Here is a 25,229-nt window from a genome sequence, read left to right as displayed (position 1 = left end):
TCCCGTCGGATCCACCGATCCCAGCGTCTCTAGCTCTATATTTATGATAAAAAAACCAAATCATCCCCTAAGCAATACTCGCGCCTGAGATGGTTTCTAGTCTGAGATGGGAGCGTTTGCATGGACTTGGCTGCCAAGGGCTGGATTTTTTTTCCCTCCCACCCCGCTGCCCCGTGCCTCAGTTTCCCCACCTGCCCGTGGTGGGGACGACGCTGACCTCCTGCTTGATGCACTTTGAGCTGATTCCCCCGGGAACAGCCGCAGCGACCCCGAGGCTGGGGAGCCTGTGCCGGCCGGGGCCGCTCGCCCCACATCCCTGAACCCCCCAGCCTGTATGTAGCACCCACCTGGGCACTGGACTGGTTCGGATTTGGGGCCGTTTCTCATTCTTTGGAATTGTTTTTTGGTTTGGGTTTGTTTTTTTTTTTTAAATTTCTTTTTTTTTTTTTTTTTCTTCCTGGTTGGTTGTTTCTGATCTGAAATAAAACTGGGATTTCTGAAGTGCTGCTGGGGCTCCTGGGGATGCGATGGGGCAAGGGGGTGGGTGCAGGGCTTGGGAGCACCCATGGGTGCTGCTGTCAGCAAGGGAGGTGGGCGCTGGTCAGGGTCTGCACCCCCCCCAGCATCCTGGGGGATGGAGCATCATAGAATCACCAGGTTGGAAAAGACCCACCGGATCATCGAGTCCAACCATTCCCATCAAACACTAACCATGTCCATCCTCAGACTTGGAGCTGGAGGAGACCCAGTGGCTTCCACCAGCGCCTGGGGGGGTTATACCCCCTGCGTCCCCCCATCCTGATCCAACCCTGTCTCCTGCTGTGGATCCTGCCCTTTCCCATGGATCAGTGCCAGCACCGAGCAGCTTCACTCCCCACCATCTCCATGTCCTGACATTTTATGTTGGCGTTTGATGAATCTTTTAAGGCCATTTGCCTTAAAAAAGTGCCTTGACGGGGAGAATATGCAGCCCAGGAGCCTTCCCAAAAGTACTTTCACCCCAGCTTAGCATCAAATCCAGGAGGAGCTGGGATCTGGCCCACAGGATGAGGAGCTCAGAGAGAATCTGGGGGTCCCTGTTGCAGGCTGGGCTGGTGACCACGCGCTGAGTTTGGCAGGGAGGGGATTTACCCCACAGCGGGATCTGGCCCTGGTGTAAATCCCCGAGCACCGAGCGATGCCAGAAACTCAGCCGAGCTCCTGCAAACCACTGTGTCTGCGTGTGCTCGGGGTGGGGGGAGGCAGCGCCCGCCTAATGCATCGCCCTCCCCGAGCCCCCAGCGATGCATTTTTAATGGAAAATATATTAAAATAATAAATAAAAACAGGGGAAGCTCTTGGTGCTATGAGGGAATTGGGCACGGATGCTGCTCCCGTGCTGGGGGTGTTTCCCATCTAGGGGACCATCCCCGGGGCTTTGGGGCTGGGGGACCCCAACCTTCATCTCCCTGGAGCCCTGTGTGACCCCCAAGTGGGGAAAATCCATTTCCTTGCACCTGCCTGGGATTTTCCCCCCTTCATCCAAGCATCTCAACAGGAGGACACCCCATTTGTTGCTTCGGGGTCTGGGGTTTGGGTTTCTTTTTTTTCTTTTTTTTTTTTTTTTTGGATCCCATCTAATTTATCAAACAAATTGAACCGAACGTCCAAATGAGAAATGGAAATGGGAAGCGCTCCACGGCAATGAAATCATTGTGGCTGCCTCGCAAAGTGGGGGAAGCTCCGCACCCGTAATGAAATTTCATCCATCTCCTCGCAGAAAGTTTTGATTTCTTTATGAACCGGCATTTCCGAAGGAACCCACGTGGCCTTGGAGATGCGTGTGTGTGTGTATATATATATTTTTAACTAGGTCTAATAGAGGTGCTGTGAATAAACATAAGGGGGCCAAAAAGAAAAAGAGGACAATTAGATTTGCAAGAAAATGCAATAACATAAAAGAAAAATTAGATAAAAGGAACAACGCCATCCCCCACGCTCAGCTTTTCAAAAAACAGCTCAATTAATTTTAATGGAAATTGGGAGAATGGAGATTTTTCAGGCAGATTTGGGGATGGCAGCTCCAGATTCGGGAGCAGCGCAGGGTCCAGCCACATTCCCCGAGCACTGGCCTCGCAGAGCTCTGCCGGGGACGGCTCAGTGCGGCTGCCGCGAGACAGCGATGCTCCGCGCTCATTTGATTAAAGCCTTGCTAGGAAAGGAAAAAAATGTGCCTATGCAAGTGCTGCAGCGAGAGGATGTGCGGGGATGCCATGGGCGAGGGGAGGTGGACAGAGCAAAACCAGCAGCAAATCCACACGGGCTGCAGGACTGAGAGTGTCGGCACAGCGGGAAGTGGCTCAGCCCCATCCCTGCCCCATCCTCATCTCTATCCCCACCTCTCTTACCATTCTGTCCTGATTCCCATTCCCATCCTTATTTCCATCCATGTCCCTGTCCCATCCCCATCCCTGTCCTGTCCACATTCTCATTCTTAGTCCTATCCTTGCCTCCCCATCCCCATTCCTATTGCTATTGCTATTCCTATTCTGATTCCAATTCTGATTCCCATCCTTATTTCCATCCCTGTTCCCATCCATGTCCCTGTCCCATCCCTGTCCCTGTCCTGTCCCCATTCCCATTCTTCGTCCCATCCTTGCATCCCCATCCCCATCCCCATCCCCTCCTATTCCTATTCCTATTCCTATTCCTATTCCTATTCCTATTCCTATTCCTATTCCTATTCCTATTCCTATCCCCCTTCCCATTCCCATTCCTAACCCCCTTCCCATTCCCATTCCTATCCCCCTTCCCATTCCCATTCCTACTCCTATTCCCATCCTAATTTCCATCCCTCTCCCCGTCCCTGTCCCCATCTCCCCCCTTCCCTCTCCTAATTTCCATCCCAGTCCCGACCCTGACCCCATCCCGTCCCTGTTCCTCTCCCAGCAAGAGCTGCCAGAGGACACCGGGCAGAGCTTAGTGGGGTTGATCCTTGGCAGGGGCCCAGCAGCTGCTCATTTCCCTAAAAGCTTCCCGATAAATTACTCCCGCTCTTGCTCTACCGAAGGCCTTTGGCTCGTGCCATCGCTGACGGGCTCAGCTCCCCACCGCCCACCCCGGGATCTGCCAGGAATGCTGAGTCCCGGGGGGTCCATCCGCATCCGCACGGCATCCTTGGGGAGCTGGGTACCAGCCACCCCTGGGGCTGTGCTGGGGAAAGAGAAGGAGCCACGAGCCCTCTCCTGCTTCGGTGTCTCCATCCCCAGCACGCAGCTCTCCGCAGGCAGCTCTTCTCCTGGGTTAACCCGCTCCGGCTGCATCCCGGCCCGGCAGTGATACATGCCAGCATTACCTCTCCTGACACCACGCTGTGAAATACACCTCCATAAAAGCCTGTAATTTACAGGCTCCTACAAGTACCCGGGAGTTACACAGCTCTGTGGAGACATGACGCGCCGAGAGCGATGCTCAGCTTGGCCCCGATGGCCAGAGATCATCCAAGCTTTTGCAGGAAAACCTGATTTTAATGATCTCCCACTTCCCAGCCCCTCTCAGTCTCCCCCAGCCAGGCTGGTGCTGGGCAGGGAACGCTCCCACACTCGGCTTTCAGGCTTTACTGGGAGTTTCTGTACCACAAGCAGCTCATCTCTCTGAGAGCAAGAAAAAGTGCAGAGGGGCTGTGGCTGCGCTCAGGTTTTATGCTGTAATTTTAATTTAGTTTGGTTTCGCAGCTCCCTGCTCGGGAGATGTGGTTCTCTACCCAGTTTGAACTGGATCTGAGGAGCGGTTTTGGAACCTTGAGGTTGTGAATGTTGGTAAAGCAACACCTCCCATACCCACCGCCCTCGCAGGGATGCTCCAAAACTCACCTGGACCGGAGCACAGGGAGCAGGGATGGGACCTGGAGGCTGGTGAGTCTCCAAACCGGCGAGGCTGTTTTGACAGCCAGTTGTGAGACATCCAGCACACGCTTTAACACCCTCCTCAAAACGCCCGCAGGAGAGATGGGAATGCTCATTCTTTGATTTGCCTCTGCCGGTAGCCGTGGCCACATTAGGAAGGCGCCCGTATATGTGGCCTGGCTGCCACCACTGTCACTCATCAGACTCGCCCTGGAGCCGTTTGTCACCCTTAGAAGTCAGGGGAGCAGTGGGGGTGATGGCCATGAGCCCCCCTACAGCTCCCCAGGGCTCCCTCCCAGTGCCATGAAGGGCCCTGGGGTTGTACAGAAAAGTGGGATGGGAAGAGGAGCCAAAGATGTTCCCCTGATGGCTGAGAGCAGAGCCCAGCAGCTCAGAGCATCCCACAGCCCCTCTGGGGTTTGGTTTTACCCTGATATGGTCTCTGGCAGCCGTGTAACCTCAGTACCCAGGGCAGGGTCCCCTTCCTCCCAGGGACGCTGATTTGCCCCCCCATAGGTGCCACACGGGGAGGTGAGGATGCGACCCAGGGCTGACGTCGCAGCTGCTGAGCTCCCACTCTCCAGGTTCAACAAAGTAACCACAGCCACGCCAGGAAGGATAAAAACACCCTTTGGCTTGGCTGAAAGCTCCGATGGGGCGTGCTCGGGCTGTTGGCTCCCACGCTGTGATGGGAGCTCTGCCCTGTCCAGCCAGCCGAGCACTGCTGTCACACAGGGGACGTTTGGCCAAAGGCAGCTGGCTCCTTCCTGCGTTCTTCATGAATCTGGACCTGCCACCACCAGGCACGGCCAAACCTGGAATGCACTGGCAGCGGGTGCAGCCCTTCTGGACAGACCCACTGCCGGAGAGCCGCTCTCCCAGGACGCTGCTGGCTGGGACCCCGTGTGCCTGGCAGCTCTGCCGTGAAGCCAAGCACCCACCCACCTTCTTGAGAAAGCCAAGGGCCTTGTTCATCCCGCCCTTTTCTCTGTAAACGCGCTGCGGCAGACCCTGGTTTGGCCAGACCGAAGCTGTGTCCTAAAAGCACCTGCATATTCTTCTCCAGAGAAGCTGGAGGCAGGCAGACTGGGCTCCCCTGCGGCTGCGCCTGCCCCTCAGCTCCAGTGCAGCCCCACAGCGAGCAGGAGGGCTGTGGAGTCCCTCCTCACTTCTTCCCAGCTCCAGCACCCAGCACACACCTACCCAGCGAGCTCCCATGGCAGGGAGTGCTCCATGGAGACATTTGCCCCACTGGCACTCACCGTTTACTTATTTTCCTGAAGAAGGAGAAACCTTGGGGCATTTTTTTCTTCCATGCATCTCGCCTTCAGCACAGTGGGAGCAGGGAGGGCTTACAGGAACTCCCTGAGCTCTTCATTAGGAGCTGCGGCACCTGAACCGGAGCGGTTTCACACACTGAGTTTAACAGAAGCAAACATAAGTCATGAACACCGGAGGAAATACTAAATATCAGTTTAAAAGCCTGGTCGCAGCTTCCTTCCCTGGAAGGATCAGCCGTGCAGAGCCCAGCCGCAGCGCTGGCCTGGGAATGTGCAGCGCAGGGCACAGCACAGAGAGCAGTGGTCCAAGGGGATGGATCCTGCCTGGGAAACAGGGACTGTCCCCTCCAGACGACAGCAGACTCTGTGTGCAGGGCTGGAGCTCTGCAGAACACAGATCCCTGCTCCGGTGGCACGGAGACAGCAGTCTGAAAAGCTCAGCTCACAGGGGGTGAGAAATAGCATGACACACACAGGCTGTGATGGGGGGAATGTTTTATTGACATAAATATAATCCTTTTATAGATATAAATAATTCCATCCCTTTCTCAGAGCGGGAACAAGTCCATCTCCAGCAGAACCTCTGCGGGGTCCCCGTGTCTCAGCCCCACTGCAGGTTGGGGGGCACGGGCCACCCTCCGGGTGGAGGGGCCTGCAGGGACGGGGGCAGGTCCTGCAGGGGTGGCCAGCCTGGAGGGTACTGGAAAGGCACTGGTTTCTCCGGCAGAGCGCTGTGGACGTGGGGAGATGGATAGGGAGAGCTGAGACAGGGCTGGCTCAGCCTGGCTATAAGGCCTTGCTTCAGGGCTAAGCCTCGTCTGCTAGCCCCCAAGGGGGAAGGGGCCAGCAGAGGTGGGGTTTGGCTACCAACAAGCAACGATATCCAACAGCAGAAGTGCTGTGTGGCCACCTCCCAGCCTGTTCAAGTGGTCGGTGCTTGCTAATGCAGCGCGTGCCCCTCAAAAAGAAGGTGGGAGCACCAAGACAAGGAGAGGAGAGTGGCGCAGCCCCCCAAGAGCGGCAGCATCCCCAGCCACGGCTCCCGATGGAGCTTGGAGCACAGCGGGCCCCGTCCCCCCACCCCAGCTGCTCCCTGCTCCTCACACAACTGAGTCTGGAGAGGAACAAACAGAACTAGCAGATGTTGCTTTCCGAGCAGCTTGAATCCCAAGCCAGATGTGCACTTCCCAAAGGACAAGGACCCCTCGGAAATAGAGAAGCTGCCAGCACGCTGGGGTGTTTTCACAGAACAACCCTTGAGTGGAGGGAACAGGCTTCCTCTGCCAACTCACAGCCTGGGCAACGCTTTGTCCCCTGTCTCTCCCTCACGTTGGGGAGCTGCAAACCTCATGCCTGACTGAAAAAGGGCAAGAGACAGCAGCACCACACCCTTCCCTCCAGCCGAAGAAAGCTCTTGGCTAGGGCAGGTTTAAATTCAAGGGAAACATACCTTTTCTATTAATTCCTGAGCACAGGAAACTCATTTGTTCTTCAGCACAAGCCCTGACAACAGCATTCCAGCTCCTCAGGCCTCTACCTCCGCTCCTGATGCATCTTTTTAATTGTTACGCCAGCAGAAATCTAATCAAACTCCTTTACATAATGCTCTGGAGACGCAGCACCCTCCTCTCCCTGCAGGGCCACCGAGGTGGCCGAAAGCCAGGTACTGGAGTTGAGCACAGCGTTTTCTAGGCAACTAGCACAGAGCAAAGTCATTTGCTCTAATGCTTCACCCCTTGCTGGGGATTCTTAGGAGCCGAGGATGAGCCACAGCCGCCAGGACACACGCCAAGCCCCTTTTGGGCAGGAATATGTTTTGCTCCGTCCCAACCCCATCACTTAGGCAGGCAGGGGAGCCCCTGCCACAGCGGCCCGGTGGGGTAAAGAGCAGGATGAGACATGCTGCAAGGCGGAACGGTCCAGCTATCAACTAATGAGCTGTTCTGTGAGAAGGACTAATCAATAGAGGATGCTGCCTGGGTACTCAGCTCCCTGGGGCCTCCTAAGAGACAAGTGCTATCAAAGGTTTACCTACAGCTGGAGCATTCTGAATGGCTGGCCCTTGGGGATTCATCCGTGTCTAGCAAGGGTCAAGTATGTTTCCTTTCTGAAGACATTAATGGGATCCTTCTCCTCCTCCCACTTCCACGCTCATCAAACCCACAGAATCTCAGTATCATTGAGACCCCACACCCCCTCCTGCTGGAAAGCAGCAAGTGGGCTCCACAGCAGCTAAGGCAGAAGCACACCCTCACGTGCACAGACACACTCCATTTCAGGTTCAATATCAATCGCACCCTGGCAGAGTTCCACTGCTATAAGAACTATACAAACTCCATCCAACTCCACCCTGGCTCTTGAGAAAGTGATGGCACGGTGTGACTTTGAAGGCACACATCAGGCAGAGGCTTCCAAGTGAAGATTGGTCCCTTGAGCCCAGCCAGGCTGGGAGAGTGGCTGCATGGGTGGATGGCAGCAGGGCAACTATCCACTCATGGGGCTGAAGCTCCTGCCTTTAAGTAAAGTGCTGCCCTTCAGCAGAGCCAGTATCCCTGATCAACAGCTCCTCCCCAGCTTTCCTAGAGTCCATTTTAGTACTGGAAGCTGCTCTAAGGTCTCCTCGCAACCTTCCCTTTTCCAGGCTGAACAACCCCAACTCTCTCAGCTTGTTCTTGTACAGGAGCTGCTCCAGCCCTTGGATCATCTCTGTGGCCTCCTCTGGACTCTAACAGATCCACGCCCTTCCTGTGCTGAGGACTTCAGAAGTGGATGTAGGGCTCCACATGAGGTCTCATCAGAGCACAGCAGACGGGCAGAATCCCCTCCCTCACCCTGCTAGTTCTGAAGGTCTGGAAGTTCTCTGGGTTCAGCAATGGCTTTCTTGTGGGTGAGATGAACTACCCCAAAATCAAGGGATTCGGGGGCAGGACAAGCAAAGAGTTTGAGGGAGTAGGAAGGTTACAGCCCCACTGCAAGGCTGAGAGCAGCGAAGCTGATAGATGAAGCGAAGAGAATGCAACAAGCCCAGACAAGCACCAGAAGGAAGATCCTGCCAGACCAAACGCAGGGAGGACAGGAGCAAACAGAAAAAGAACAAAAGAGAGATTTGGCTCCTGCCCAAATGTCATCCAATTAAGCCTGCGGTACAGTCAGGTGAGCATGGAAACAGCAGGCACCGGCAGGCACCCGAATCCGAATGAATGCCATGAGGAGGAGCTAATTCCACCTCTCCCTGGCAGGGACTGGCAGAGACGTTGCAGACATGGCCGGCAGAGGATGGGGAAGCTGTCAGCAGATGAGAATGGGCTCCTGCTGCTGAACTGTGGGCATTAGTCACTCAGCACCATGGTGGCACTGTCCTTCCAGGCATGCCTGGACACTGCAGAGAGCACAGGAGTGCCCCTCTGCCTGCCTTCCCCAGAGAAGCAGCCACAGGCAACAGGGCCTGGCTTGTGCCCCCTGTGCATGGGGGAAACAGAATCCTGGAATGGTTTGGGTTGGAAGGGACCTTAAAGCCCATCCAGTTCCACCCCCACTAGATCAGGTTGCTCCAAGTCCCATCCAACCTGGCCTTGAACCCCTCCAGGGATGGGGCAGACACCACTTCTCAGGGCAAACCGTGCCAGGGCCTCCCCACCCTCACAGGAAAACATTTCTTCTTAAGATCTCAATTCAATCGCCTCTTTCAGCTTAAAACTGTTCCCCCTTGTCCCACCTCTGATGCAGGCACACAAGGATGGATCCGTATGCATGCCTGTAGCACGTGCCAAGAGCAGGAGCACGGCACCGACAGGCTGAGTGTTAAACACCAGCTCAGGAGGCCCCATCGAGCAGAAACCTCTGACCACCTGGGCTTTCTCCTGCCTCACTCACCCCTGCCCTGTGGGATTCCCCTCAGCAGTGGGGGGCCAGCAGCAACCAGCCCTCCCATGGACACTCCCCAGCCACCAGTACCTGTTACTCTGAGCCACACTCAGTCTCTTTGCTCTCTTCTCCAACCAGTCCTCAATCGTGCCAGGCGGGATGTCCACTCCCTCCTGCTGCAGCTCCTTCAGTCTCTGTTCCCCTGGTTGAGAGAGACAGGGCCATCAAACACTCTCACTGCTGTCCTTTCACTCCATTAAACCCACTGCTCATTACCCTGCAGAGTTTCTCATGGTGGAGAGTTTGCAGTTTGCCTGTGGCAGCCCCTCCTCCTCCTGCCATCTGACGCTTGGCTTCCTTGCTGGTGACAGCTCCAGCCAGACAGAGCCGGCAACAAGAACCAAACCAGCGAGCGCAGTGGCAGTTGGAGCATTCGCTGAGGGAAGTTTGACATCTCCCCCAGGGGCAGAGCGTCCCCTTCCTCACCTGAAACAGCCGCTGCTGGCCCTGAGCTGTTTCCAAAGACGCGTCCCCCAACTGAGAGGAGGGACTCTGCCACCTCTGCCCAGTTAGGTGCGAGTGACAGGGACGTCTGTCCGGATCGATGCAGACTTGGCAGGCCGCAAGAGTCTGAAAGGGCTGTCAGGTCTGCTTAAGGCGCACGCTGTGTGATGCATCCCCAGCCCCTGCGCAGCAGGGCGGGACGCGGTCACCCAGCCCTGCAGGGTTGAGGTACAAAACCAGCGCAGGGCACAGCACTGGAAGAGAGGGGAACAAGCTCCTGAGTTTTCTCATCCAAGTTAGGAATAAGCGAGGCAGTGCCAGCAGGAAACCTCTGCTGCCTACCAAGAGGCAAGACAGCTTGGGGTGATTTTGAGCCTTTAAACCCTTTGTCATCCCGGTGGGCTGCAAGGGGCAGATGCTGGCAGGCCCCCCATCCTGTAGCCCTGTCCACTCCAGGCAGAGTGGAACAGAGCCAGAGGGGCAGCCCAGCACTCGCCAGTCCCTCCCACAGCAGCTCAATTAGTAAAGCTCCCCAGTTTCCCTCGGCACCAGTGCCGAAGCAGGAAGGGATGCCAATTGAGATCAGGGTCTAGCATGAGTCCTGGCCATGAACAACACAGTCCTCCTCCTGACACGCCGAGGAGATGCTCTGAGCTATTTCATCTCCAGCCTAGTGGAAAGTTCCCACCTAACAGAAAAGGGAATGCGATACTCTGAAAAACAAACCCTGATGTTAATGAAAAGGAAGTCGAGGCAGCTCTGTGTCATTCCCCTTCGCCCCATGCAGCAAACCCTCCGGGGCCAAATGCTCTGGGAGAATCCTGATCCCATTTAGCAATCAGCCCAGCCACCTGCAGCCGTGCCCCCCAGGAACCTGATCCGCACTGACCTGCCATATGTCACGCGTTTAAGGAAAATATTATACGTTTCCAGACAGGGTGTGAAATTAGTATTGCTTGGGCAGAGTGAAGGATCACTTCATCCTAGTGGTGGCAACCAATTATTCATCTGCCTGTTGAATATTAATAAGGATGGCAGAAATGTGCTACACAATGAGCAGACGGAGATGGATAATTTGTCATCCAGCCTTTTCTGCTGCTGCTGCTGGAAGGGGTGGTGATGGACTCACTGCCACCACAAAGACAGCCTGCCGTGGTGCTGACATCGAGGTGCTGCTCTGCAACCCGCTGATAAGGATACGGCTGGAGAAAGGACTGTTGGAGTCTCCTGCAGCAGTTCCCAAGGAGCAGAGCCCCAGCAGGTGAAGGCACCAGTGAAGGAAGCAGCTCGGTCTGGTTAGCCAGGTGCTGCTCAAACTTGGGATACAGAGGGGTTTCAAAAATGTGTAGATGTAGCACTTGAGGACATGGATTAGCAGGCACAGTGGGGTTGGGCTGACAATTGGACTGGATGAGCTGAGAGGTCTTTTCCAATCTTAATGATTCTATGACTCCATGATTCTATGATATCTGAATTCAATTTCCAGATTAGGCTTCCTCAGTAATGTTGACACAGCCACCTCATTTTCCTTTCTTCCAGGTTTCACCATCCAGTGAGTGCCGGGACACATCCCACCTCAGCAATGGGACAAGCAGTGGTTGTGAGAGGCTTCCATAAGGCAAGGAAATCAAATCACTGAGAGATATCTCTCTCCTCTGTCTACCACTGAAGTTTCCTTCTCATCCCACTCCATGTTCCAACACAGAAGAGACTGAAAACTGCCACAGCATCTCCTATCCAGCTGCTACAGAGAGCAATGAAGTCTCTTCACAGCCAACTAAGCAGCCCCAGGTCCCTCACTGCTCCTCACAAGACTTGTGTTCCAGACCCTTCCCCGGCTCTGTAGCTGTAAATCGCTTGTCTGCTCTTCTACTGAAGCACACGTGGACCATCCAAGGACCACCAAAACCACCCTGAGACTGGAAATACTCCCTGGCTGTCCACAGATGTTCCAAGAGGTAACTGGGAAATGCAGTTACTAGCCCTTACTCCTCACACACGATCACACAGCCAGCCAGACGGCAGCAGCAAGACAGGTGCAAAGATGCTTCCCCCTTCTTCTCACTGGGGCATTCGCTTCAAAGGCTAATTACAGCCAATTAAAAGAGCATCTGTAGTCATCAAGTGCCTCTCTAATGATGCCAAAGTGGGAGTCCAGATCTATCTTCTCCCTCCACCTAACTTTTAGCGTGAGTTTTCTTCCTGAACAAGGCACCACTGCATGTGAGACACAACCACCAGCACCGAGCAGGTCATCAGCAGAGAGATTTGCAGATAATCCTTCAGCTCCCTCCCCGGGCAGGAAAAAGTGGCAGCCTGAACTCTTCCAGAGCACAGGAACAGTGGCTGACTGCGGTCGAGAGATGAGGTTTGTGAGGCCCTGAAATATGAGCAGCTTAAGAAATTACCACCCCGCAGCCAAGAAGTGGCGAGAGCGCTCCTGCCCATCGCTAAGTTGAACTGGTTGACTGCAGCCACGCCAGCAGGACCACTCAAATCCTTCCAAACCACACGGCTATATTGCAGACACTCAGCCACCCTCCTCTCCCCTTGCAGCTCCACTAGCTGGAGCTCACCAGAGAGCCTGGGTCGTGTCGATGCCACCAGCAGAAGTGACACAGATTAGCAGGGAGCCAATAACTTAAAGCAAGGAGATGGCAATTTGACAGTGACTTCTCCTGACATGACTGTACTTAAAATGACAGCCTGGAAGTGTCTGGCTGATGAATGATGCAGCAGATGCAGCAGCCTAATGCTTTGATGCGGGAACAGCTGGGAATATACCTCCTTCCCTGCTGAAGGTGGAAACTGTTGCTTCTTGATGAGTGTATTCTGCAGGGTGCAGAAATGCCAGAGCCAAACTAGGACACACTCCGAGCTGTTATAGAACAGCGAATCATCCAGAAACTTTCCTGCTGAACCCACAAGAGGAACACAAACACCAGGGTGAATCCCCCACACTAGAAAGGCCAAAATGTTAAGAACAAGGCAATGTTTCCTTTGGCTGTAATAAAACTGCATCGTTAGCAAGGGGAGCTCAGGGACACAGAACTACCAACACCATCACTTAACAGGGAACCAGGCACGTGTCTCATATTTACACCACAAAGAATTGCCATCATGGCTTAGCAGTGTCAAAAACAACTCCAGAGCGCTTTGCTGTGGTTTAGGATGTGATCCCGCCCCTGAACATGGGTTAGTGGGCTACCCCACCTACTACAGAATGTCTTCACACTTTTTCCTGAAGCATCTGCCCCTGAATAAGGGGAGACATGGGCTCAACACAGCCTGACAGCTCCTCTGCTTCTACACCCACGTGCTGGAGCTGAGGAGAGCGGAATTAAGCAGCACTGTGGAACCACCAAGAGACTGCCGCTCCTACCCCAACAGAGGCCGAGCGTGGCCATCTCCAGCTCAGTCACACAAGGCTCTGCAGAGCTGAGAGAGCTCTGGAGCTTCCAGGCTCTCAGCTCATCTCAAATTCCCAACCACCCCTGGCTGCAAGTCTGTTGAAATCTCCCAGGTGCTGCAGGTTCAAACAGAAAATCTCAGAGGACACTGCAGCGCGAGTCAGCCTGATTCCGACCCCTGCTCTACCCTGTATCATCCCTCTGGCAGTGGCTGCGATGCCCCACAGCACAGGAACACTGGGGGATAATGCATATCCCAACGGGACACTGCTGATGGACGTGCCCCGAGGATCAAGTCTCTGGGTGATGAATGCAACCTGCCATCACACGAGCTTGCCTTGAGCTCTGCCTTAAGCCTCACCGTGAGAAAGAGATGCTTCAGGAGCCTATGGAGTGGTGAAATGTCCTCAGGACACATCTAAAGGTGGCTTGGCTTTTGCAGTTCTTCCTTCCATCCAGTCTTCCATGTTATGGGCTCCATCTCTTCTCTACCACGTCCTGCTGAGCAGTTCTCTCTCACAAATCCCTCCAAGCTCTGTGGGCTCAGTTGATCAGATTAAGAGGTCCGTGTACTCGGCCTGCTCGCTTGGCTCACGTGAGATTTCCAGGGAGCAACACCACAAGAGGAGTGAGCGGGATTTAACTCAACCAGGCACCCATGTAGGAGCAGCGCAGCCAAGGACGGGGCACCCTGCCACTGCCAGGCCATCGCTCCTTAAAGCCTAATTGTTTGATTAAATGTTTGACTTGGTAATACAAATGCAAGGCTTCCAAGTAATCCCCCGGGAACCAGCTCTCTCACTGGCCAACTCTCCACTTACACCTGACCCGTTTGACAGAAGTCAATACTCAATAACAAGTGTAATTGGCAAAGAAAGCTGCCCAAGCGCAGAGCAGTCTGCCAGCCTTCCCTGCAGCTCCGCTCTGCTCCAGAGCTTTCACTTCCTTGGCAATAAACAACCTTCAATGACTAGAAACGCTACAGGTTCCTGCAAATAGGCTGACATTCCAGCCACCTCTTGGGAGCCCAGCAGTAAAACCCCGCAGCAGAAGAGGCTCGGGGAGAGGCTCGGGGCTGGCAGCGGGGATGAGGAGCATCCTTCTCCGAGAAGGACTGGCTGGAGCGCTCCATGGGATTTATTGACTGCCAGCGTTGTTCAGCGATTGATTCACAGTCGCCCTGGGGACTGGCAGACTGACTCAGCAACGGCAAGGACTGGAATAGCTCTGGAGTGCCTGCCTTCCTCTGGCTCCCCCGGCTTCACCAGAGCCCTGCCTCCCCAAATCCAACCCCACAGAGGCCACGAGGGGGGCTCTACCCCAACGCACCCCCCACATTTCATACATTTGCATACGTGTACACACATGCTTTCAACACTTGAGCCTGATTTTTCCAGACTATTGGCAAAATAACAGTTGGCTTCAGCTAGCAGTGTGGGCAAATCCGCTCCAAAGTTGGGCTGCGTTAGGAAGAGTGTTGCCAGCAAGTCGAGGAAGCGATCCTTCCTCTCTGCTCCACACCGGTGAGGCCGTGGCCTGGTGCTGTGGCCAGTGCTGGGCTCCCCAGCACCACAGACACAGGGATGTACTGGAAGGAGTCCAGCAAAGGCTCAAAATCATGAGCACAACCCAAAACACAGGGAATTCCATTTAAATAGTAAAAACCCCCACCTTTTAATTGGAAACGTGGCCAAACAGTAGGTTGCCCACAGTGGCTGTAAAGCCTCCAGCCTTGGAGATACTCAAAACACAACCAGACATGGTCCTGAGCAGCCTGTTCTCATTTATCCTGCTCTGAGCAAGGCAGGGCTGGGTCTGGACAATCTCCAATGGATCCATATGTTCTCTCCAACACCTCACTCACATTTTCGCTCCCCACCAAACTAATGAATCCTATAGGGAAAGCAGAGCTGTCACCTCTTTTAGGGGAAGGAGGTGGTGTTTCCAGAATGGAAAGTTCAGAAGACCTCTGGAGACTCACAGAGACTCTCAGTTGCCATTTCTCCTCTGCCCAAACTTCAGTTCCACACAGACCCATGGGAAAAGGGATCACTTCTGAATTCAGGATCCCCTAGTCCCTTCTCAGGGTAACCCAGCTGACAGAAGGTCTTCCCAAGAGGGAAAGCAGCAGCAGGGTGGTGGGGGGAAAGCCATAAATTTAAGGGGAAGTGATGTACCAGTGCCCTCTGCTGCTCACAGCTTTTATTCCCTGACCCATCACAGCCTGAGGGCACAGAAAGCCCACTCTCTGCTTCAGACACTTGCTGCTAAGTGGCAACAGCATTGCTCAACACTAGGCTTGTGTCGGTGCCAGCAAAACAAGAGCAGAAAGCATGTGAGAAACCGCAGCGTGTATGGCCACGCTGCAAGCTCGCATGGCACAAGGCAGGCAGCAGGAACCCATGCTCAGCTTGCTGTGTACATATACCACGGGACTGCAGGCTCTCACTGCATGACCCTTCGCATGCCCCTTGGCAGCAACTCCCCCTCCTCCGAGAGCCCCGGATGTTTTCTTGTTCGAGGACTCACCTTGCACCTGCGCACTCAGCTTCTCCAGGTCCTGCTCCGTCATGTGGGAAAAGCGGCAGTTGGACCCAAAATCACATTGTCCTGGAAGGAAAGCCACGAGCTCCATTGGGGGCTGCACACACAAGGTCTTCCCTTGCAAATGTACATGTGAAGCCAAGATCCATCACAACTGCACACTGGACATGCAGCCCCCAGCCCTCCAGGACAGACACGCACACCTGAGCTCTCCAGAAGGAGCTGCAAGAGCTCTAGCAGTTGTTTCCATTTCAGAAGAACTCACCTGTTTGCAGAAACTTCCGACAGGGTTTCTTGGTTTGCTCCTCTTGCAGGATAGCAGCAGCATCTACGGGAGACAGAAGTCAAACACAGAGAAGGGTCAAGATCTCAGGCACAGCCATAACCCATCATATTGTGGAATCTCTCAAGTTGGAAAGGACCCAGAAGGATCATTGAGTCCAACTCACAGAATCATAGAACATCACAGTCCCAAACAGGTCAGCTGCCTGATGGGAAAGCCGTCTGACACGACAACCAGGACCTTAAGCCACAGACAAACTGACAGTTAACAGTCTCAGTCTGCACCTCTGGCTTCAGCCTTTCCCTGCCTTGCAAATATCGCCTTCTTCACTCTCTGCTTCACGCTTTCTCCCCACGACAGCGAGGGAAAAGAAGCGTGACAGAAGAGCAAGGACTCTGCAGCACATCTGTGCAGCAGGGAAGAGGAGGCAGACTCATAGAGCTCTCAGAACAGTTCTGTGCGAGGGCCGACAGAGCCCTGTGCCAAGTCTTCAGTGGACACCACTGAGGTCCTTCCCTTCCCCACGATGGCCTGGGGAAAATGAGCCCTTAAGGTATAGCAGCTTCCATAGATCCTGGAAGAATATGCACTAATGCCAGGCCACAGAGTCTGGAGATGAGAGTAGAGAAACCCCCTGACCAGGGACGGGATGAGGAATTTTATCAGTCAGAGGGAAATCAGGGATTGCAGCCTGTTGAGAAGGACAGAGCTAGGTAACCTGCCCCTCTATCACTGACTCAGCTAGAACTGGGCAGGGGCTGAGGTCCTCCTGACTCGGCCGTTCCAGAGAATCCTTCCACCTTCCACGCACGGTGAAGCTGAGAGTGGAGCCGCCCAGAGCTCCGCGGGCTGTTCCCAGGAGGCACACAGCCTGTTAACTTCCAACCCCCAGGAAGCAGAAGGAAGCAGAGGAACACACAGACAATGGTATCACTACCAGTTTTACCCAAACTAAGCCTCTGCTACTGCCAAAATACACAGGCCTGCTCTACCCCTCCTCCTCCACTTAGCTAAGGCAGGTGTGAGCACACTGTGCTTTGAGCTGCTTCCCCAGCTCTCTCACTCTTCTGGGATCTCCAGTGCCGCAGGCGCATCCCCAGCCTGTCCCAGAGCCACCCTCAGCACCTACACCCCCACTCAGCACAGAGAAATCTCTGCCAGACCATCTTCTCCCTCTGCACACATCCACACCCTTATTTTCCTGTTCCTTGCACACCAGACACCAACTACAGTTTGCAGAAGGCCTTGAACTCACCTTCAGACCATAACTCATTTTGCTCTCTCACGTCTTGTCTCAGATTTACCCGTGATGCCAAGAGAGCTTTATCTGCAACTCCTCTTCCCAGAAACCTCCCTATCTCTTCCACCTCATTCAAGTCCATGCTGACAGTTATAGTTCCCCTTTCCCACATCCAGACACAAGGGTTTTGCCTCAGAGATTGCTCGACAGCATCAGTACCAAGCCCATAATTCACTGGCACAGACAATCTGCACACAACCCATCACTGCTGATTTATTTTACGTCCCCCCTTTCCCAATACCTCCCCAGTCCCAGAAAGGGAAGGCAGATGTCTGGCTGCACCCACCTCGGAATAAGTCATACCAGAGCCTCTTAGCCCTGAGGTGCTGCACTCCGTTGAGGTGTTTCTTCCTGTTGTGCAGGTTGTCTTGGAAGGACCTGTCGCAGTAGTCGCAGAAGTATCGCTTCCCCATCTCTCCCGTGACACAGCAGCATCAGACGGATCCTCGGCACCCTGCCATGCCTGCCCTGGGGACGGAGGATTCAAGATTTACAGTGCCTGCTTCCGAAGAAGAGGAACTCAAATCATTTAGGGTTAGCAGACAGAGAAAGAGGTGAGACCCAGCAGTATATATTCCTGTCCATCAGAGGCGATACACATGATACAGCAGCCTTGGATCTCCATTTCTCACCTCGGTTACCCAAAACAACAGAAGCTTTACTAAAAGAATCCTCCTTCCTGGAATGTGCTGGGGCTCAGAGCACACAGACCACATCTCCGTGGCCTCCTCTGGACTCGCTCCAACAGCCCCACGTCCTTCCTGTGCTGAGGACTCCAGAACTGGACAAGGTCTCACCAGAGCAGAGCAGAAGGGCAGAATCCCCTCCTTTGCCCTGCTGGTCCTACTGCTTTAGATGCAGGTCAGGACACAGTCGGCTTTCTGGGCCATTCTGGGGAGTGAGGATTATCCCACAGGTATTTGTAGTATGGATTCTAGCTGTGGAATCTTGAGCAGCAACAGGATGGAATGCGGGTCCTTCTCATTAGTGCTGGGGCTGGAACAGCCCAGACTCTGGCAGGGCAGACAGGGTTTTGGGGTACATGCAGCCCTGTCCCTGTCGGTGGCCCCAGCTGGGGGGAACAGACAACCTGAGGAGCCGAGAGCTCTCCCTGAAGTGACACACAGGTGCCTGATAAATGCCAAGATGGATGGACCGGGAGATAAGCTCCAAAAGCAATTCTCCAGTTTTTGACAACTTGACAGCCAAATGTGTTTAAAAAATGGCACAGAGACCAGCGCAAGGAATAAAGATTTTATAAATAAACCAGGGCCAGAATCCATCACAGCCTCCCTAACGATTCCTCAGAATTAGTGGGAAGAGCCACCACAACAGGCAATTCCTTAGAGAGGAGCACGCCGAGCTGAGGCAGCTCTGCCAAGCCTCCTGCCAGCCAGCCTGGCACCAACGGCACCAAACTCCTTTCCTCCCCACTTCCTGAGAACTGCTGCTTCACTATCAGATCCCTGGAAGTCACTCAGGCCTTACACCATGAGTTAAAACATCACCTCCCCCATCACCTTGCAAACCTCCACAGTGAAGATAAAATGCTCAGAAACTCAACAGACCTTGAAGTCCCTTTGGTTTAAGGTCCCTTCCCTGCTCTCCTGCTGAAACACCTTTGTGAGGTGGTGCTGATCAGCCACCCACTCCTCCCTGGTGCGGTTGGAAACCACAAACACATCGGATCCAGCTCCTGCTTGAACACTGTAACACAGCCAGGTAGGGCTGTGGGTCTGAAACTCCCTTAATCCAGCCCAGAAAACCAAACCCCAGCGCTGCTTAATGGACATTAAGCCATAATTTTCCCTTGTCCTTCACTAGAATCATAGACTCATAGAATGTCCTGAGTTGGAAGGGACCCACAAGGAGCACGGGGTCCAGTTCCTGTCCCTGCACAGGACAACCCCAACATTCACACTGTGGGGCTGAGGGCATTGGTCAAAGGCTTCTGCAATATTGTCAGGCTTGACACTGTGACTGCTTCCCTGGGAGCTGTTCCAGTGCTCCACCACTCTCTGGGGGAAGAACCTTCTCCTAATGTCCAAGCTAACCCTCCCCTGGCATGTTCCGGCAGTTCCCTCGGGCCCGTCATTGGTCACCAGAGAGAAGAGCTCAGCACCTGCTGCTCCTCCTCCTCCCGTGTGAAGAAGCTGCAGAGCACAATGAGGTCTCCCCTCAGTCTCCTCTTCTCCAGGCTGAACAGACCCAGTGACTTCAGCTGCTCCTCATACGCTTCCCCCCTAAATCCCTCCCCAACTCTGTGCCCTCCTCTGGACACTCTCCAGCACTTTTAGATCCTTTTTATCCTGTGGCCCCAGATCTGCCCCAGAACTTCCCCAGTGCTCAAGGTAGGGCCGCCCCAGTGTGGAGCGGAGCGGGACAATCCCCTCCCTCGCCCAGCTGGTGATGCCGTGCTCGATGCACCCCAGGACACAGCTGCCTCTTTTGGCTGCCAGAACCCTCAGATCCCTTTCCCCAGGGCTGCTCTCCAGCCTCTCGCTCTCCAGGCTGTGTGGACACCCAGGGTGCTGTGTCTTGGGTGCAAAACCCAGCACTTGCCCTTGTTCAGCTCCATGCAGTTGGTAATTGCCCAGCTTGCCAGTTTGTCCAGACCCCTCTGCTGCTCTTCTGCTAGGAAGATCCACTAGATCATCCCAGAGTTTTGCAGCCAGCTTCCCTGCACTGTGGTGGGGCCGCTGGAATGCAGAGGTAAAGCTCTCACCCTCAGCATCTGGCCTGCTGGCAGCTCTGCTGAAGCTTTTAAGCATTGAGTGTGTCCCCCCCCCGCCCCCTTTCTGCATCTTACACCCCAGTCTCTCAAAGTTCCTGGTAACATAAAAGCTTCCCCCTTCAGCTGCTGGCTCCTGCTCTCCATCTCTGCAGAAGCGGCTGCTGCGAGTGGGGAAAACAAATGAGATTCTGCAGTGGTCCCACACAAATTCCCCCAGATCTCTCTGGGAATTCTGCCTGCAGAAGCCCAGCAGCAGCCAGCCTTTGAAATCACATTTCAAACTTTGCCTTTCATCACCCCGACAGCAATAATTGCAGAAGCTCCTTCCCCCTCCCTCCCCAACAAGAAGGGTAGAAAGCTCCTACAGCCTGCAGGCGGCCAGATCCCAAACCCCAGAGGTGCCGGCTCCCAAATTCCCTGAGCAATTCCCATTGCAGGGGATGAACAGAGTAATAAAAACAATTAGAGGAGCATCAGATAGTCCCAGAGATCGCCCCCTCCAAAGATTACACTGAGCACTTCGTTCCATCTTTTTAAGAATTCAATAGCAGGGATTATCTTGGCTGGACTCCGACAACTCTCTGCAGTATCCGCGATCGCAGCGCTCTGCGCTCAACCAGTACCTGGGAATAGAAGCTGGGTAACCTATTTCCCTTCTCCCAAACGGCTCAAACAGTAAACAAAGAGCATTATTCAGTTGAAAACAGAGATGTTTTCTAATTAAAACCATCCTACTCATTATGAAACACAGTAAACGTGGCTGCTTTATAAAGAACAGCCGCAGCTTGGACATTTCCTCTCAACACTTCCAGACCCTCATTCACAGCTGAATTCCAGGGAAGGGACCCTGAGACCCACAGGCAGCTGTAAGCGGATTTAGAAAGGCTCTGCACCAGCTTTAAAGTCTTCCTGCAGAAACCCAAACAGAACCACCCCAGGGCTTTGTCTCATATCCCGATGCTTAAAAGTATTAGCAATAAAATCCCTCACTGTAAGCCTCTTGGAGCAATGTTTTAGAAGAAATTGCGTGTTCCCAGCACCTCAAAGGTGTTTCCCTCATAAAGCTGAGGTGCTTGGTAAAACTCCAGGCAAGATCCCACGTGCACCATCCTACATTTTCCTTCTTGGAGCTGCTGCCAAACTGCTCCACGTTGCGCTCTACCAGCCACAGATTTTATTTAGGGCTCCCCAGGGCTCTTCTCCCTGATTTCCCCGAGTTGCAGACAGAGGAATGAAGGTGACCCAGAAACGGGCACGCGGCAGACTTGTTTTCGTCTGGCTGTGGCTGCGTTTCTCCATGCCGAACCCAGAGAATTGCTGCTGGGCCCTGACCTCAATTCCCTGCTCTCTCTCAGCCCAGGCCCGGGGCCGTTTCAGCCCCTTTACACAGCCAGGCAGATGCAAAGTTAATTAACTCCAAGTGTCAGGCTTATGATATTTGGCTGCCAATTTAAATGGGCTCATCTCTCTACGGGAACACGTGGATTGCCGGCAGGGTCTGCTGGCACCTTCACAGTGACAGAAGGATAGATCCTGATTTCCAGTACATGTGGAGTAAAGCTGGAGGTACTGCCTTGATTTGGGATCATGGAATCATAGAACCACCAGGTTGGAAAAGACCCAACGGATCATCGAGTCCAACCATTCCCATCAGTCACTAAACCATGTCCCTCAGTGCCTCGTCCACTTGTCCCTTAAACACCTCCAGGAAAGGTGACTCAACCCCCTCCCTGGGCAGCCTCTGCCAGTGCCCAATGACTCTTTCTGTGAAAAATTTTTTCCTAATGTTCAGCCTGAACCTCCCCTGGCGGAGCTTGAGGCCATTCCCTCTCGTCCTGTCCCCTGTCCCTTGGGAGAAGAGGCCAGCTCCCTCCTCTCCACAACCTCCTTGTGAAGAATGGTTTGGGCTGGAAGGGACCTCAAAGCCCATACTTGTCCAAACCTCTGCCTGGGCAGGGACACCTCCCACTGGATCAGGTTGCTCCAAGCCCCATCCCACCTGGCCTTCAACATCTCCAGGGCTGGGGCAGCCACCACTGCTCTGGGCAACCTGGGCCAGGGCCTCCCCACCCTCACAGCAAAACATTTCTGCCTAAGATCTCATCTCAATCTCCCCTCTTTCGGCTCCAAATCGTTCCTCCTTGTCCTATCCCTGCCCTCCCTGATCCAGAGCCCCTCCCCAGCTTCCCCGCAGCCCCTTTCAAACGCTGGAAGCTGCCCTAAGCTCTCCCCCAGCCTTCCCTTCTCCACCCCAGCTCTGACCCTCCCGAGCGGCCCCGCAGCCGGGACCGAGGGCTCAGGGTGCGCCAGAGGCTCAGTCCCCAAACCCGGCACAACGACCCCGCAGGGACAGCGACCCCTTGCCCCCCCACCCCCGGCCCCCGAGGCCCAGGAACCGCGCCGGGGCCCCGAGCAGCCGCGCTGCCCACACGGAGCCTCCGTTTCCCCTCGCCGCTCACCTCCCGCTGGCCCGGGACTAGGCCGCGCCTACAACTCCCAGAACGCTCCGCGCCAAGCGGCCCTCGGGCGCCGACGTCTCCCTGAGCGCAAAAGAAGTAACCGCCGCGCCGCTTGCCTACACCTCCCAGAACGCCCCGCGGCGGGAGCCGCCTACATCTCCCATCGTCCCCCGCGCGGCGGCGCATGCGCAGAGCGGGCGGCCAAGATGGCGCTGCTGCAGCAGGCGTACCGCGGGCTGTTCCGCCGCACCTCCACCTTCGCCCTCACCATCGTCCTGGGCGCCGTCCTCTTCGAGCGCGCCTTCGACCAGGGCGCCGACGCCATCTTCGATCGCCTCAACCAGGGGGTAAGGGCGGGCGGCGGCGTGAGGAGAGGCCGCCCTGGGGGTAGGCCCGGGCCTGAAGGTCAGCGAGGCCCCGGCTGGGCCCGCCCCGCCCGGCTCCCGAGGCCGCCCCCGGCCGCCTTGCCCCGCTACCCTGCTCCCGAGGCTTCCCCCTGCCGCTCTGTTCCCCTGTCCCGCTCCCGAGGCAGCCCCCGGCCGCCCTGCCCTGCTCCCTGCGCCGGCCCCGGCCGCCCGGTCCCTCGGTGCAGCAGGCTTTCCCCCACCTGAATCACCGTCCTGGGTTCCCAGGGACGCCGCTGCTCCGTGGGGGCGTTGCTGGTGCCGTGACACTCAGTCATAAGGGTGTTCCTGGGCTTCCCTGGCTGCAGAACCCTGGGAGAAGGTGTTGGAGCTGGTGGGGTGTCGGATTGTGCGGTGGGTCAAGGCTTCTGTGCGCTCCCCGGGGCCGCAGCGCTGCCAGGATCCACTCATGGCAGCAGGAGCAGGTGCCGAACATGCAGTGCTTTGTGGGACAGCGAGGCTGCCGTCTGGACATTAGGAAAAAATTCTTCACAGAAAGGGTCATTGGGAACTGGAACAGGCTGCCCAGGGAGGTGGTTGAGTCGCCTTCCCTGGAGGTGTTTAAGGGACAGGTGGATGAGGTGCTAAGGGGGATGGTTTAGTGCTTGATAGGAATGGTTGGACTCGATGATCCAGTGGGTCTCTTCCAACCTGATTATTCTATGATTCCTGGCCGAAGCAATAGAGGCTATGGGACTCATCCGCTGTGTATCTCGGAGCAGAGTGAAGGGGTGATAACAGCCTTGACGTGGTGTCACTTGGACGGGACAGAGCCTTCCTGGGCGGGATGAGGCAAAGCAGCGTGTGTCCCGAGAGGAGGCGAGGTGCTGTCATTTCTATCTTGCACCAAGTGCACATTCCCATCTCCCGCACAGCGCTCCACTTCCCTGTCCAGCAGTGCTGGTGTGCCTTGGGCCTCTTGCAGCACCCAGAGTGCAGCTTCCCAGGATAGCTAGTTCATCCTAGAATCATGGAATGGTTTGGGTTGGAAGGGACCTCAAAGCCCATCCAGTTCCACCCTGCTGCCATGGGCAGGGACACCTCCCACTGGATCAGGTTGCTCCAAGCCCCATCCAGCCTGACCTTGAACACCTCCAGGGACGGGGCTTCCATGATTTCATGGCTCTGCTGCTGGGAAGGGCTGCTCTGTGTCTTCCCTGGCAGCACCATGTCTGCACTTTGGCCTCCAAGCCAGGCCATGAAAGCAGCAGAGGAGCAATCCCATGGATCCCCTGGGGCTGGGAGAGCCTCAGAGATGCAGCCCCAGCCACCTCCTGTTACCAACGGTCATTAGCTAAAAGCTGGCATAAATTGGATCTGAGCTTCAGCTTTGCGCTTAACTCTATCTTTAAATGTAGTATTAATTTTCTATCTGCTAATGCTTCCTCAAGCAAGGCTGGGAAATGCAATTATTGAGGAAATTTGGAAACCTAAAGCGCTGTCTACAGCAAAGCTTGGCATGTGCCTTGCCCTTGTGCAGTGATTCTCTATCCAGACTGTGCCAGCAGATTTCAGTGCCTGGGATTCCACTGCGCATCCTGCATCTCCAGGAGCAGAAATGCCCCCTCCAGTCAGAGTGACTGGAATTCTCGGATGATCTCTGGCTCACTGAGGAGGAGCAGAGGGAATGCAGGTTGGCTGCAGTTTCTACCTGCCTGGTTTAAAAGCCCCTGTGGGCATAAGATTCCATCTGCTGCCCCCTCCAGGGGCGGGTTGCAGATACACAGCAGCATCTGTGGGTGCTGATCCTGCTAAGCCCCCAGGGAAGGGTTTCAGGGCCAGGTGAAACACTTGGAGGAGACTGTTCCACAGCAGCAGGCAGCTTCATGCCCCCATGGTGGCTTCTTCACTGCATCTCACGGCTTCTCCTGCAGCTTCCACATGGGATGGATGCTGCTGGGAGCAGAGCGTGCCCTGGCACAGCCAGGAAGTCCAGGATGGCAGTGCCCACTCTCTCCCTATACCTGCTGGTACTCAGGCTGGTTTTGTACCAGCTCTTTCCTCTTCTGCCTCTGCATATACAGGTTTCATGATAAGTTGCTCTTTAAAGTGAACCTTTATCCCAGGAATGCTGGCTAAGGATCCCCTGGCATTTGTTTATTTTGCCTACAGAAGCTGTGGAAACACATCAAGCACAAGTATGAGCAGAGCGAGGAATGAAGTGCTCAGCAGCAGGACCCAGCCTGGGGTGGCAGGAGATGCCCCAGAGAAGGGTTTGGCCTCCTGAAACTACTGTGTCAAAATGGGAATGGATTCCTGATGGAACAACTCCGAGCCAGACTGTATCAGCCCCCTACTGATGTGACGCACACCTAGACGGACTCCGGGAGTTCTGCTGCTGCACAGAAACTCGCAGGGTTAAAATAAACGATTCATGGTCTGTGTCTCATGTGTGGTCCCTGACTTATCCTCTGCCCTGTGTGCACATTCTCCTTCTGTGGGATATGCTTAAGCAGGGCCCTGCACCTCAGTATCCATATGCTGCGGGGAGTCCAGCTTTTTTCAGGATACTGGGAAAGACAACAGCGTTCCTAGTGCTGCCGCTCCTTCTGGAGCTGCCAGT

The 25,229-nt window shown here is 54.9% G+C and overlaps 2 protein-coding genes across 2 annotated transcripts; one reads left to right on the top strand and one right to left on the bottom strand.

The window, feature by feature from the left end:
* Nucleotides 1-5,644: 5,644 nt before the first annotated feature.
* Nucleotides 5,645-17,596, bottom strand: ZMAT5 (zinc finger matrin-type 5). Its single transcript, XM_069870920.1, has 5 exons — nucleotides 17,356-17,596; nucleotides 15,752-15,814; nucleotides 15,472-15,552; nucleotides 9,119-9,230; nucleotides 5,645-5,895 (listed from the first exon to the last, which is right to left on the bottom strand). The coding sequence occupies exons 1-5, from the start codon at nucleotides 17,480-17,482 to the stop codon at nucleotides 5,766-5,768; spliced, it is 513 nt and encodes a 170-aa protein (XP_069727021.1). The 5' UTR covers nucleotides 17,483-17,596; the 3' UTR covers nucleotides 5,645-5,765.
* A 4,840-nt stretch (nucleotides 17,597-22,436) lies between these two features.
* Nucleotides 22,437-25,050, top strand: UQCR10 (ubiquinol-cytochrome c reductase, complex III subunit X). The gene is made up of 2 exons (XM_069870716.1): nucleotides 22,437-22,609; nucleotides 24,779-25,050. Exons 1-2 carry the CDS (start codon nucleotides 22,469-22,471, stop codon nucleotides 24,824-24,826), a joined length of 189 nt encoding a protein of 62 aa, XP_069726817.1. The 5' UTR covers nucleotides 22,437-22,468; the 3' UTR covers nucleotides 24,827-25,050.
* Nucleotides 25,051-25,229: the final 179 nt, after the last annotated feature.

Source organism: Phaenicophaeus curvirostris, chromosome 17 (genome assembly GCF_032191515.1).
Source record: "Phaenicophaeus curvirostris isolate KB17595 chromosome 17, BPBGC_Pcur_1.0, whole genome shotgun sequence".
NCBI classification, from domain to species: domain Eukaryota; kingdom Metazoa; phylum Chordata; class Aves; order Cuculiformes; family Cuculidae; genus Phaenicophaeus; species Phaenicophaeus curvirostris.
The sequence above is the reverse complement of the archived record's forward strand: the minus strand, read 5'-3'. Positions and strand labels throughout refer to the sequence as shown.